General features: G+C 50.4%; 1 protein-coding gene across 3 annotated transcripts in view; it reads left to right on the plus strand.

The window, feature by feature from the left end:
* Window positions 1-13,262, plus strand: part of PRKD2 (protein kinase D2) — a 45,187-nt gene that overhangs the window by 3,431 nt on the left and 28,494 nt on the right. For 2 of the 3 annotated variants that reach the window (XM_055236303.2, XM_055236306.2), the window contains 4 exons: window positions 2,990-3,121; window positions 9,303-9,457; window positions 9,547-9,769; window positions 13,162-13,239. In XM_055236303.2, coding sequence (XP_055092278.1) covers window positions 2,990-3,121; window positions 9,303-9,457; window positions 9,547-9,769; window positions 13,162-13,239 — 588 coding nt within the window. The remainder of the gene's footprint in view (window positions 1-2,989; window positions 3,122-9,302; window positions 9,458-9,546; window positions 9,770-13,161; window positions 13,240-13,262) is intronic. The other variant, XM_063615790.1, reaches the window with a different exon arrangement.

The raw sequence follows: 13,262 nt of genomic DNA on the forward strand, positions 1-13,262 counted from the left end.
GCTGGGGGGATCGCTTGAGCCCAGGAGTTCGAGATCAGCCTGGGCAACATAGTGAGACTCCATCTCTCCCTCTCTCTCTCCCTCTAAAAAAAAAAAAGGAGAGTTGGGGGCTTCCAGAAGATGGTTACAGAGTGGGGCCACGAAGGGGCTTTTTAGGGACTGGTCTAAACTTTCATTTGTGGATTAGGATGCTAGTGAGACGGTTTGTACAGTTTGAAAATTCATTGAGCTGTGCACTTGTGATGTGCGGCCTTTCCTGAACACATGTTATACTTATTTATTTATAAGACTAGTCAAGTGCAGTAGTGAGAAAGGGGAAAAGAGGAGAAGAAGGAGTTCGATCTGTAACTGACTGTGTTATAGTTTAATATAAAGGTAAAAAATGGGCCAGTTGCAGTGGCTCACACCTGTAATTCCAGCAGTTTGGGAGGCTGAGGTGGGAGGATCGCTGGAGCCCAGGAGTTTGAGACCAGCCTGGGCAACATAAGGAGACCCCATCTCTAAAAAAAAAAAAAAAAAAAAAGCCGGCAAGGTGGCACACGTCTGTAGTCCCAGCTACTTGGGAGGCTGAGGTGGGAGGATTTCTTGAGCTTAGGAGTTTGAGGCTGCAGTGAGCCACGATCATGTCACTGCACTCCAGCCTGAGCGACAGAGAGAGACCCTGTCTCTAAAAAAGAAAAAAAGTAGAAAAAGAAAAAAAAAAAGTTATGATGTCCATGGCTCCTCCCACAAAAATGCTAAATTAAATCAGAATCTCTGCAAAGTGAGATGGGATCTGCACATCAGTATTTTTAAAAGCCCCCAGGTGATTTTCTAAGACACAGCCAGAAGCCAGTTCACCCACTCACTATTCCAGTAGTATAGATGGGCACGCTTTCAGCACCTTAGACCAGTCTATGGCCCTTGGTCCCTCTTGAGGGTGGGGGCAGCTGCCTTTTTCATGGCTGCCTTCCCTGCTGCTCCTGCGTACTGCAGTGCCCAGTGAAACTGGCTCAATGAATGAATGACAGAAGTCTGGATTTACACCTTTAGTGACCTTGTTCAGGCTTTAAGTACTCTTTCATATCATAAGCTGGCCTCACTTGAATTTTTATCTTCATCCTTGTCTCTCCCCTAAACCTGAGTTTTGTTTTGTTTTTGTCATTTTTATTATTTTTTGTTTTTTTAGACGGAGTCTCACTCTGTCACCCAGGCTGGAGTGCAGTGGCACAAACTCAGCTTGCTGCAACCTCTGCCTCCTGGGTTTAAGCGGTTCTCCTGCCTCAGCCTCCCGAGTAGCTGGGATTACAGGCGCCTGCTACCACACGTGGCTGATTTTTGTATTTTTAGTAGAGACGGGATTTCACCTTGTTGGCCAGGCTGGTCTCGAACTCCTGATCTCAAGTGATCTGCCCACCTCAGCCTCCCAAAGTGCTGGGATTACAGGTGTGAGCCACTGTTCCCAGCCTGTTATTTTGTTTTGAGGCAGGGTCTTGTTCTGTCACCCAGGCTGGAATGCAGTGGCATGACCACCACTCACTGCAGCCTCTACCTCCCAGACTGAAGAGCAATCATCCCTCCTCAGCCTCCTGAGGTGGCTGGACTACAGGCATTACAGGCATGCACCATCACACTGGGCTTTTTTTTTTTTTTTTTTAGACAGAATATTGCTCTGTCGCCCAGGCTGGAGTGCCATGGCATGATCTTGGTTCACTGCAACCTCTGCCCCCCCGGGTTCAAGTGATTCTCCTGCCTCAGCCTCTTGAGTAGCTGGGATTACAGGCACGCGGCACCAGGCCTGGCTAATTTTTGTATTTTTAGTAGAGACAGAGTTTCATCATGTTGGCCAGGCTGGTCTCGAACTTCTGACCTCAAATGATCCGCCCACCTGGGCCTCCCAAAGTGCTGGGATTACAGATGTGAGCCACCGGGCACCGCCTATCCATGTTCTTTTTTTGTTGTTGGTGGTGGTATTTTTAATTAAAATTTTTTTAATTTGGTAAAATATACATAACATAAAAATTACTATTTTAGCCTGGGTGCGGTAGCTCACGCCTGTAATCCCAACACTTTGAGAGACCGAGGCGGGCAGATCACCTGAGGTCGGGAGTTTGAGACCATCCTGGCCAACATGGTGAAACTCCGTCTCTACTAAAAATACAAAAATTAGTCGAGTGTGGTGGCGCATGCCTGTAATCCCAGCTACTTGGGAGGCTGAGGCAGGAGAATTGCTTGAACCCGGGAGGCGGACTTGTGGTGAGCTGAGATCTCACGACTGTACTCCAGCCTGAGTGACAGAGTGAAACTCTGTCTCAAACAAACAAAAACAAAAAAAACCCCAACATTTTAAGCACTTTTTTTTTGTTTGTTTGTTTGTTTTGTTTTTTTTTTTGAGACGGAGTCTCGCTCTGTCACCCAGGCTGGAGTGCAGTGGCGCGATCTCGGCTTACTGCAAGCTCTGCCTCCCGAGTTCACGCCATTCTCCTGCCTCAGCCTCTCTGAGTAGCTGGGACTACAGGCGCCCGGCACCACGCCCGGCTAATTTTTTTTTGTATTTTTAGTAGAGACGGGGTTTCACTGTGGTCTCGATCTCCTGACCTCGTGATCCGCCCGCCTCGGCCTCCCAAAGTGCTGGGATTACAAGCGTGAGCCACCGCGCCCGGCCCCATTTTAAGCACTTTTAAGCATACAGTAATTTTAAGTTCATGCACACTGTTGTGCAGCCAATCTCCAGAACTGTTGTCATCTTGCAAAACTGAAGCTCCTTGCCCATTAAACAACTCCCCAATTCCCGCTCTGTCCCTGCCCCGGGTGTAGGGATATATGTGTTTTGTTCAGGGGTGGAGCTGGGATTTGAACCCAGGCAGAATGTAGTATGAGAGCAAATGAAGGAAGGAAGCAAAGATCAAACCTTGTGGCTGGGAGGACTGTGAGAAATCAGGGAACGCGGGGTCTGGAAAAGCTTTGGCTTACCCCGCCTCAAGTGTCCACCCCTATTTTCCGCCTACAGCCTCGGCCACCTTCGAGGACTTCCAGATCCGCCCGCACGCCCTCACGGTGCACTCCTATCGGGCGCCTGCCTTCTGTGATCACTGCGGGGAGATGCTCTTCGGCCTAGTGCGCCAGGGCCTCAAGTGCGATGGTGAGAGAAAGGGTTGGGGGCGGGGCACGGGGCGGGACTCTGCACCAGGGGCGGAGCCTAATGGTCCTGGCATGGGGACAGCGTGGGGAGGAGGAGCGGGGCTCAGAACTGGGGGCGCAGCCTAGGAAGTAATAATGGGAAGAAGGATGGGCCCAGAAGCAGAGCTTGGGGAAAGAGTAGTGGGGCTGGGCCGAGGCTCAGGTCTAGTGGCGGAGCCTAGGAGGTGGAGCTGGGAGGAACAAGTAGGGGCCCAAGAACAGAGCCTAGGGGAGCAGAAGGGTGGCTGGGGAAGAGGGTGGGGCCTGTATCAGTCAGGGATCAAGCAGAGAAACAGATCCAATAGGAGATATATATTAAGATATTTATATGCAAGGAATCAGCTTACAGAATTGTGTGGGCTGGCTAGGCAACTCAAATCTAGCTGGGCACAGTAGGGAAGGCCAGTAATCCCAGCACTTTGGGAGGCAAAAGTGGGTGGATCACTTGAGGCCAGGAGTTCAAGACCAGCCTGGGCAACATAGCAAGACTCTGCCTGTACAAAAAATAATTAGCCAAGCATGGTGACAGACACTTGTGGTCCCAGCCACTTGGGAGGCTGAGGTGGGAGGATCACTTAAGCCTGGGTGCTCGACACTGTAGTGAGCCCTGATTGCACCACTGCACACCAGCCTGGGTGACAGAGCGAGACCCTGGTTCAAAAACAGGAAAAAGGCCGGGCACGGTGGCTCACGCCTGTAATCCCAGCACTTTGGGAGGCCAAGGCGGGCGGATCACGAAGTCAGGAGATTGAGACCATCCTGGCTAACATGGTGAAACCCCGTCTCTACTAAAAATACAAAAAATTAGCCGGACGTGGTGGCACACGCCTGTAGTCCCAGCTACTTGGGAGGCTGAGGGAGGAGAATTGCTTGAACCCGAGAGGCGGAGGTTGCAGTGAGCCGAGATTGTGCTACTGCACTCCAGCCTGGTGACAGAGCAAGACTCCGTCTGAAAACAGAAACAAAAACAAAACAAAAAAAAGAAAAAAAAATTCATCCTATCAGGAAGGGCAAGTGGGAACTCTCAGGCACAAGCTGAAGCTGACGTCCACAGGTGGAATTTCTTCATCCGAGAAGTCTCTGATCTGCTTTTTAAAACATTCAGCTGATTGAATCAGACCCACCTAGAACAAGCAGGATTACCTCTCCCACTTACAGTCAACTGATTATGGATTTTCATCACATCCAGAAAATACCTCCACTGGGCCGGGCACGGTGCCTCACGCCTGTAATCCCAGCACTCTGGGAGGCCGAGGCAGGTGAATCACCTGAGGTCAGGAGTTCGAGACCAGCCTGGCCAACATGGTGAAACCCCGTCTCTACTAAAAATACAAAAAAGCCGGCATGGTGGTGGACGCCTGTAATTCCAGCTACTTGGGAGGCTGAGTCAGGAGAATCTCTTGAACCCGGGAGGCAGAGGTTGCAATGAGCTGAGATCGCACCATTGCACTCCAGCCTGGGCAACAAGAGCAAAACTCTGTCTGAAAAAAATAAAAAGAAAAGAAAATACCTCCATGGGGCCTTCTCTTCCCAGTTCTTCCTGGAGTCGAGGAAAAGCTGGGTTGAGAAGGTGAAAAGAAAAAACAAACCTTGACTGGGCACAGTGGTTCACGCCTGTAATCCCAGCACTTTGGAGGCTGAGGCAGGCGGATCATGAGGTCAAGAGATCGAGACCATCCTGGCCAACATGGTGAAACCCCATCTCTACTAAAAATACAAAAATTAGCGGGCGTGGTGGCATGTGCCTGTAGTCCCAGCTACTTGGGAGGCTGAGGTAGGAGAATCACTTGAACCCAGGAGACAGAGGTTGCAGTGAGCCGAGATCGTGCCACTGCACTCCAGCCTGAGCAACAGAGCAAGACTCCGTCTCAAAAACAAACAAACAAACAAAAACAAACCTTCATGGCAAATCTAGATTAGTGTCTGAATAACTGAGCTGACACACAAACATGACTATCAGGGTCCACCTCTTGTCAACCTGGCACCTGTTTTAGTTTGTCAGGGCTGCCATAACAAAATACCACCCTGCATGGCTTAAATGACAGACATTTACTTCTCACAATCTCTGGAATTGTGAGAGGCTGGAAAGACCAAGATCCAGATTCTGGCAGGGTTCTGTTTCTGGTGTAGTCTGCTTTCCTGCCTTGCAGACGGCCATCATTTCACTGTGTGCTCACATGGGACACGGAGAGACAGATCCCTGGTAAGGAAGGCCGGGCATGGTGGCTCATGCCTATAATCCCAGCACTTTGGGAGGATAAGGTGGGTGGATCGCTTGAGTCCAGGAGTTCGAGACCAGCATGGGCAACATGGTGAAACCCCATCTCAAAAATACAACAAATTGGCCAGGCGTGGTGATGCCTACCTCTAGTCCTAGCTACTCAACAGGCTGAGGTGGGAGGATCACCTGGGCCTGAGAGGTTGAGGCTGCGGTGAGCCGTGATCACACCACTCCACTCCAGCCTAAGTGGTAGAACACGATTCTGTCTCAGAAAAAAAGAAAAAAGGTCACCAGTCCCATTCGATTATAGCCACACTCTTTCGGCCTCAATTAACCTTAATTACCTCCATAAAGGCACCATCTCCAGATACAGTTGCATTGGAGGTTAGGGTTTCAACATAAGAATTTTGGGGGAGACACAGACATTTAGTCCATAACAGCACCCATACATATCTCCTTAAATCATAGTTTAAAAATATACAGGTTTTTTTTTTTTTTTGGAGACAGTGTCTCACTCTGTCACCCAGGCTGGAGTGCAGTGGCATGATCTCAGCTCACTGCAACCTCCACTTCCCAGGCTCAAGCGATTCTCCTGCCTCAGCCTACTGAGTAGCTAGGATTACAGGCATGCACCACTACTGCCCGGCTAATTTTTGTATTTCTAGTAGAGACGGGGTTTCACCACATTGGCCAGGCTGGTCTTCAACTCCTGACCTCAAATGATCCACCTGCCTCGCCCTCCTACAGTGCTGGGATTACAGGCGTGAGTCACCGCGCCTGTCCAAAACATACAGTTCTTTAAGCCAAGATGTCTCAAACTTCAGCCCAAGTGTCAAGATCTATAGGTCCTCTCTCCCTGTTATTCATGCTTCTGAGTGAGAATGTTGAAATCGGGGCTCTGCCTACAGATGAAGGCCATGTACCTGCATTGGCTATGAGGACACACGACAGGTGAGGACCATCCATTCTGTGATGAGACCCTGTGGCTCCATTTTTTGTGTGTGAGATGGAGTCTCACTCTGTCACCCAGGATGGAGTGCAGCCGCGTGGTCTTGGCTCACTGCAACCTCGGCCTCCTGGGTTCAAGCAATTCTCCTGCCTCAGCCTCCCAAATAGCTGGGACTACAGGTGCGTGCCACCACTCTTGGCTAATTTTTGTATTTTTAGTAGAGATGGGGTTTCACCATGTTGGCCAGGCTGGTCTCAAGTAATCCACCCACCTCAGCCTCCCCAAGTGCTGGGATTACAGGCATGAGCTACTGCGCTGGGCCCCATGCGCCTCCATTTTTATACAGTGTGCCCTGCGATTAGAGGCATATTCTTGGATGTTCCATTGGGTATTAGGTCTGAGACAGCATCTCTAGCTCCGTGGGTGCCATGCTTGTACAGAAATCCAGATTCTTGGCCGGGCGCAGTGGCTCACGCCTGTAATCCCAGCACTTTGGGAGGCCTAGGCGGGCGGATGATGAGGTCAGGAGTTAGAGACCATCCTGGACAACATGGTGAAACCCTGTCTCTACTAAAAATACAAAAATTAGCTGGGCGTGGTGGCGGGCACCTGGAATCCCAGCTACTCGGGAGGCTGAGGCAGGGGAATCATTTGAACCTGGGAGGCGGAGGTTGCAGTGAGCCGAGATCATGCCATTGCAGTCCAGCCTGGGTGACAGGGTGAGACTCCGTCTCAAAAAAAAAAAAGCAATCCAGTTTCTCCAATATCCTGTGTTCCAGATCATCATGCAGTCCTAAATATACTTGTATTATTTAAGGACTCTAGGCCTGCAGAAACTGATTCAGTGCATTCAAAGCTCTTATAAATATTGCCATCGTCCATACACCATATCCAACTCTTGAGGTCTCAGCATATGCAGTCTTTGTCATGGTACAGCCCTGGTGTCATCAAGTCCTAATGGGTTATCAGCATGGACTTCACTGGCCCAGCATCACAGATGATGGTCCCAGTTCCTATGGTGGCAAGAGAACCCCAAATGACTACATTCCCACAGGAGTTTAACTCTATCCTGAGACTCATTCTGGGAGTTATAGATAAGATTCTGAAATTCTGGAAAGCATACGAGTGATTCAAGGCCAACACTGGGAAATTGGTTCCTGTATGCAAGACCATTTGCCCTGCTGAAGCTCTTCTTGCAGGGCCAACACCATTCTCCAAGCTTGCCTCCATGATTACAGCATGCAGCCAAGACAGTGCCTACAATGGGGAGGTGTGGAACTGGAAAGCCTGGAGTAGGCGGGTACCAGAAGGGCTACCAAAGGCTGGAGGAACATTCTTCACTCCAGAATAAAAAGCGATCCTGGAATCATTTGGAATCACTGGAGATGTATTAGAGCACGCATACAGGACGTCCAGTGGGAAACAGGGAGTTGAGCTGATTTCTCCATGGATGAGGACTTTAAAAGATAAAATAGGCAGGGCACAGTGGCTCACGCCTGTAATCCCAACACTTTGGGAGACTGAAGTGGGAGGGTCACTTGAGCCCAGGAGTTCAAGACCAGCCTGGGCAACATAGCGAGACCCCATCTCTACAAAAAAATAAAAATAAATTATCTGGGCATGGTAGCGTACGTCTGTGGTTCCAGCTACTCAGGAGGCTGAGGCAGGAGGATTACTTGAGCCCAGGAGTTGAAGGCTGCAGTGAGATATGATTGTGCCATTGTGCTCCAGCCTGGGGTACAGGGAGATCCTGTCTCTACAAAATAAAATAAAGACAATAACAAGTCATACTTCTGCCTAGTATCGTACAATGAACCTGAGTACAACTGAGAACTCTTTTTTTTTTTTGAGACTGAGTCTTGCTGTATTGCCCGGGCTGGAGTGCAGTGGCGTGATCTCAGCTCACTACAACCTCTGCCTCCTAGGTTCAAGTGATTCTCCTGCCTCAGCCTCCGGAGTAGCTGGGATTACAGTCGTGTGCCACTACACCCGGCTAAGTTTTGTATTTTTAGTAGAGATGGGGTTTTGCCACGTTGGCCAGTGTGGTCTTGAACTCCTGACCTCAAGTGATCCGCCTGCCTTGGCCTCCCAAAGTGCTGGGATTACAGGCGTGAGCCACCGTGCCTGGCCCACACTACTAAGATTTAATCACACTACTTAGGGATTGCCTGGATTCCAGGTCTACAGAAAAGAGAAAGTGGGTACGGGGGGTAAGCAGACCTGGAGGGAGTGATAGTGACCTTAGGGGTGGGGGTGAGGAGAGGCATTTTCTTTTGGAAAGTTGGGGCTGGGGAAAGAGGGGGAACCAAAGGGGCCTCAGAAAAAGGAAGGTCAGGGTTGGAAGGGGGAACAGGTGTCTCCAGGGAGATGGACAGGAGTTTTGGGGAGGACTAGAAGGAGGTGCTTACCATAGAGGATTGGGGCTTTGGAGGGGACTTTTGAGGCATCCCTTGTTGCAGTGGGAAAAGGTGGGGTGCGAGGCGTGTTCAGGGCCTGGGGGCAGATGGGGTGATGTCAGGGCTACAAGCTGGAACTAGGGACGGAGCTTTGGAGGGAACCTTTGAGGTATCTCTTGTTGGAGTGGGAAAATTTTGGGTGTGAGGCGTGTTCAGGGTCTGGGGGACAGATGGGGTGATGGCAGGGCTACAAGCTGAAACTAGGGATGGAGCTTTGGGGGGAACCTTTGAGGTGTCCCTTGTTGGAGTGAGAAAAGGGGTGTGGGTGTGTTCAGGGTCTAGGGGACAGATGGGGTGATGGTGGGGCTACAAGCTGGAACTTGGGGTGGAACTCTAAGGAGGAGCGGGCCTGAAGGGGCTGATACACTTACAGGTAGTAGTGCCTTTTGGAGGAGATCGTGCTGGGGGGTGAGGGGACAGGACCAAGCGGGAGATTGGGTGGAAAGGGCACAGCTTCTCAAGAAGAGACCTAGGAGGGGCAGACGCCATGTCTCTTACTCTCTGGCGCCCCCTGCAGGCTGCGGGCTGAACTACCACAAGCGCTGTGCCTTCAGCATCCCCAACAACTGTAGTGGGGCCCGCAAACGGCGCCTGTCATCCACGTCTCTGGCCAGTGGCCACTCCGTGCGCCTCGGCACCTCTGAGTCCCTGCCCTGCACGGCTGATGAGCTGGTGAGGAGATGGGGGATGGGACGGGTTGGTGGCTGGGGGTTGATGGGGCCAACGCACTGATGTGTCCCTTCCATTCTTGCCAACGACAGAGCCGTAGCACCACCGAACTCCTGCCTCGCCGTCCCCCGTCATCCTCTTCCTCCTCTTCTGCCTCATCGTATACGGGCCGCCCCATTGAGCTGGACAAGATGCTGCTCTCCAAGGTCAAGGTGCCGCACACCTTCCTCATCCACAGCTATACACGGCCCACCGTTTGCCAGGCTTGCAAGAAACTCCTCAAGGGCCTCTTCCGGCAGGGCCTGCAATGCAAAGGTTAGCTGGGCCCGTCAGGGAGGACAGACAGGGTCAGAACCTCCTTCCCGCCCCAACCTGGTCTTGTGGCAGGATACAAGGATCTCAGCACAGGTATTCTGAGCCTTGGGAGCCCAGGGCCTCAGAAGGGGAGGGCCCTGAATCCTAGTGTTCTGGGACCTTTGGAATTCTGGAATCCTAGAACCTCAGTTGCGTGTGTGTGTGTGTGTGTGTGTGTGTTGTTTTTTCTTGGAGACAGGATGTCACTCTATCACCCAGGCTGGAGTGCAGTGGCGCAATCACGGCTCACTGCAGCTTCAACCTCCTGGGTTCAAGTGATCCTCCTGCCTCAGCCTCCCAAGTAGCTAGGACTACAGGCTGTGCCACCACATCCAGCTAATTTTCCCTTTTTTTTTTTTTTTTTTTTGAGACGGAGTCTCGCTCTGTTGCCCAGGCTGGAGTGCAGTGGCGTGATCTCGGCTTACTGCAAGCTCTGCCTCCTGGGTTCATGCCATGCTCCTGCCTCAGCCTCCTGAGTAGCTGGGACTACAGGCACCCAACACCATGCCCGGCTAATTTTTTTGTATTTTTAGTAGAGACGGGGTTTCACCATGTTAGCCAGGATGGTCTCGATCTCCTGACCTTGTGATCCACCTGCCTCGGCCTCCCAAAGTGCTGGGATTACAGGCATGAGCCACTGCACCCGGCCACACCCAGCTAATTTTTAAATCGTTTGTAGAGGGAAGGTATTACTATATTGTTCAGGCTAGTCTTGAACTCCTGGGCTCAAGCAATCCTCCTACCTCGGCCTCCCAAAGTGCTGGGATTACAGGTGTGAGCCACCACGCCCAGCTGAACCTCAGTCTTTAGAACCTTGGAATCCTGGATTCATAACATGCTTAGCATGGAATTCTAAAACTGTAGAACCCGAGAATTCTAGAATCAGAACCATAGCGTTCAAGAATTCCGAATGATCGAATTCAGCTGAAATAACAACAGAACTTTAGATTACACATCTTAGATCTCCCAAGTTATAGATTCTCAGAACATGAGAATTTTGGAACCATGGGATTTGAGGGTAATAGAAACATAGGCGCATCAAATTTGAGAGTCTTAGACGTCTAGAATCATATAAGCTTGAAACCATCGTAACCTAGAATCCTGGAAATTCTAGACTCCCAGAACTTTGAGTGATCAAATTCTAGAATCCAGCCAGGTGTGGTGGCTCATGCATGTAATCTCAGCACTTTGGGAGGCCAAGGTAGGTGGATCACTTGAGCCCAGGAGTTTAAGACCAGCCTGGGCAACATGGTGAAACCCTGTCTCTACAAAAAAATTAAAAATTAGCCAGGCATGGCAGCATGCATCTGTGGTCCCAGCTACTTGGGTCTCTGAGGAGGGAGGATTGCTTGAGCCCAGGAGGTTGAGGCTGCAGTGAGCCGTGATTGTACCACTGCATTCCAGCCTGGGTGACAGAGCAAGAACTTGTCTCAAAAAAAGAAAAAAAAAAGGCCGGGCACGGTGGCTCACGCCTGTAATCCCAGCACTTGGAGAGGGTGAGGTGGGCAGATCACGAGGTCAGGAGATCGAGACCATCCTGGTTAACACGATGAGACCCCGTCTCTACTAAAAATACAAAAAATCAGCCGGGTGTGGTGGTGGGCGCCCGTAGTCCCAGCTACTCGGGAGGCTGAGGCAGGAGAATGGCGTGAACCCGGGAGGCGGAGCTTGCAGTGAGCCGAGATTGTGCCACTGCACTCCAGCCTGGGCTAAAGAGCGACACTCCATCTCAAAAAAAAAAAAAAGAGAAAAAAAAAATTCTAGAACCTCAGAAGTCTAGATCCATATAAACTTAGAAACATCCAATTCAAGAATTTATTGAAACAATCGAATTCTAGAATCTTAGAAGCCTAGAGCTAAAGAAGCACAGAAACATCAAATTCTAGAATCTTGTACGTATAGAATCCTAGAACCTTGGAATCTGCAGATTCTGGAGGTAGAGAAGCCTAGAATTGTAGAACTCTAGAACTGTCAAATTTTAGAGTTGAGATATATAACACCCTAAAATCTTGGACATTAAAGAGCCTTAGAAGTGTCGAATCATAGATGTCTAGAGTTCTAGAAACTTGGACATCAAACTCTGAAGCCTTAGAAATACGGAATCAGGCTGGGGGCAGTAGCTCACACCTGTAATCCCAGCACTTTGGGAGGCTTAGGTGGGTGGATTGCTTGAGCCCGGGAATTCAAGACCAGCTTGTACAACATGGAAAGACCCCATCTCTACAAAAAATACGAAAAATTAGCCGGGCATGGTAGTGCGTGCCTGTAGTTTCAGCTACTCAGGAGGCCGAGGTGGGAAGATCGCTTGAGCGTGGGAGGCAGAGGTTGCAGTGAGCCAAGATTGCCGAGATTGTGCCATTGTACACTCTAGTCTGGGTGACAGGGCCAGACTGTTCAAAAAAAAAAAAAAAAAAAAACAGAATCATAGAACCTTCATAAAATAGGTTTTTAGTAAACTCTAGAATCTTCGATGTATAGTGTCCCTAGAACCATGGAAACACTGAACTCTACAGCAATGGTTCTCGACCAGGGGCAGTTCCGTTCCTAGGGGATGTTTGGCAAGGGTTGGAGATGGTTTTGTTTGGTACACTGGGATAGTGCTACTGGCATCCAGTAGGTAAAAGTCAGAGATGCAGCTAAACATCCTACAATACACAGAGCAAGTGCCCTAAAACAAGGAATTATCCTGGGCACTGTGTTAGTGTCACGGATTGAGGAACCCAGCCCTAGGGTGTTCAGAGTCTAGAGTCACAGCACATTAGAACCAATAACACACACACACGCGCGCACACACACACACACACGTCGGGCACGGTGGCTCACGCCTGTAATCCCAGCACCTTTAGGAGGCCAAGGCAGGTGGATCATCTGAGGTCAGGAGTTCGAAACCAGCCTGACCAACATGGCGAAACCCCATCTCTACTAAAAACACAAAAAAATTAGCTGGGCGTGGTGGTGGGTGCCTGTAGTCCCACGCCCAGCTAATTTTTGTGTTTTTAGTAGAGATGAGGTTTCACCATGTAGGGCAGGCTGGTTTCGAACTCCTGACCTCAAATGATCGGCTCTCCCCGGCCTCCCAAAGTACTGAGATTACAGGCGGGAGCCACCGCACCTGGCAGTCATCGGGATTTGGAGTCCAGCCCTCCCACTTAATCAAGATCCCCTGATAGTTGGGGAAACTGTGGCTGAAAGTGGGAAAATGACCAGGGCAGCAGCAGCCAGTGTTCTTACCCAGTTGCTGTAAGACAGCAAGAGTAGACTCTTTTGAGCCTGAGGCTTAGGGTCAAGGTTCAAGCCTTCCAGGTAACCTCTCTTCCCCTTCTCACCCGTCCCCTTGTTCCCTGTCCTACCAGACTGCAAGTTTAACTGTCACAAACGCTGCGCCACCCGCGTCCCTAATGACTGCCTGGGGGAGGCCCTTATCAATGGAGGTGAGAGGCTGGGGGGATGCTGG

The sequence above is a fragment of the Symphalangus syndactylus genome, chromosome 13, assembly GCF_028878055.3.
Source record: "Symphalangus syndactylus isolate Jambi chromosome 13, NHGRI_mSymSyn1-v2.1_pri, whole genome shotgun sequence".
In the NCBI taxonomy this organism is placed as follows: domain Eukaryota; kingdom Metazoa; phylum Chordata; class Mammalia; order Primates; family Hylobatidae; genus Symphalangus; species Symphalangus syndactylus.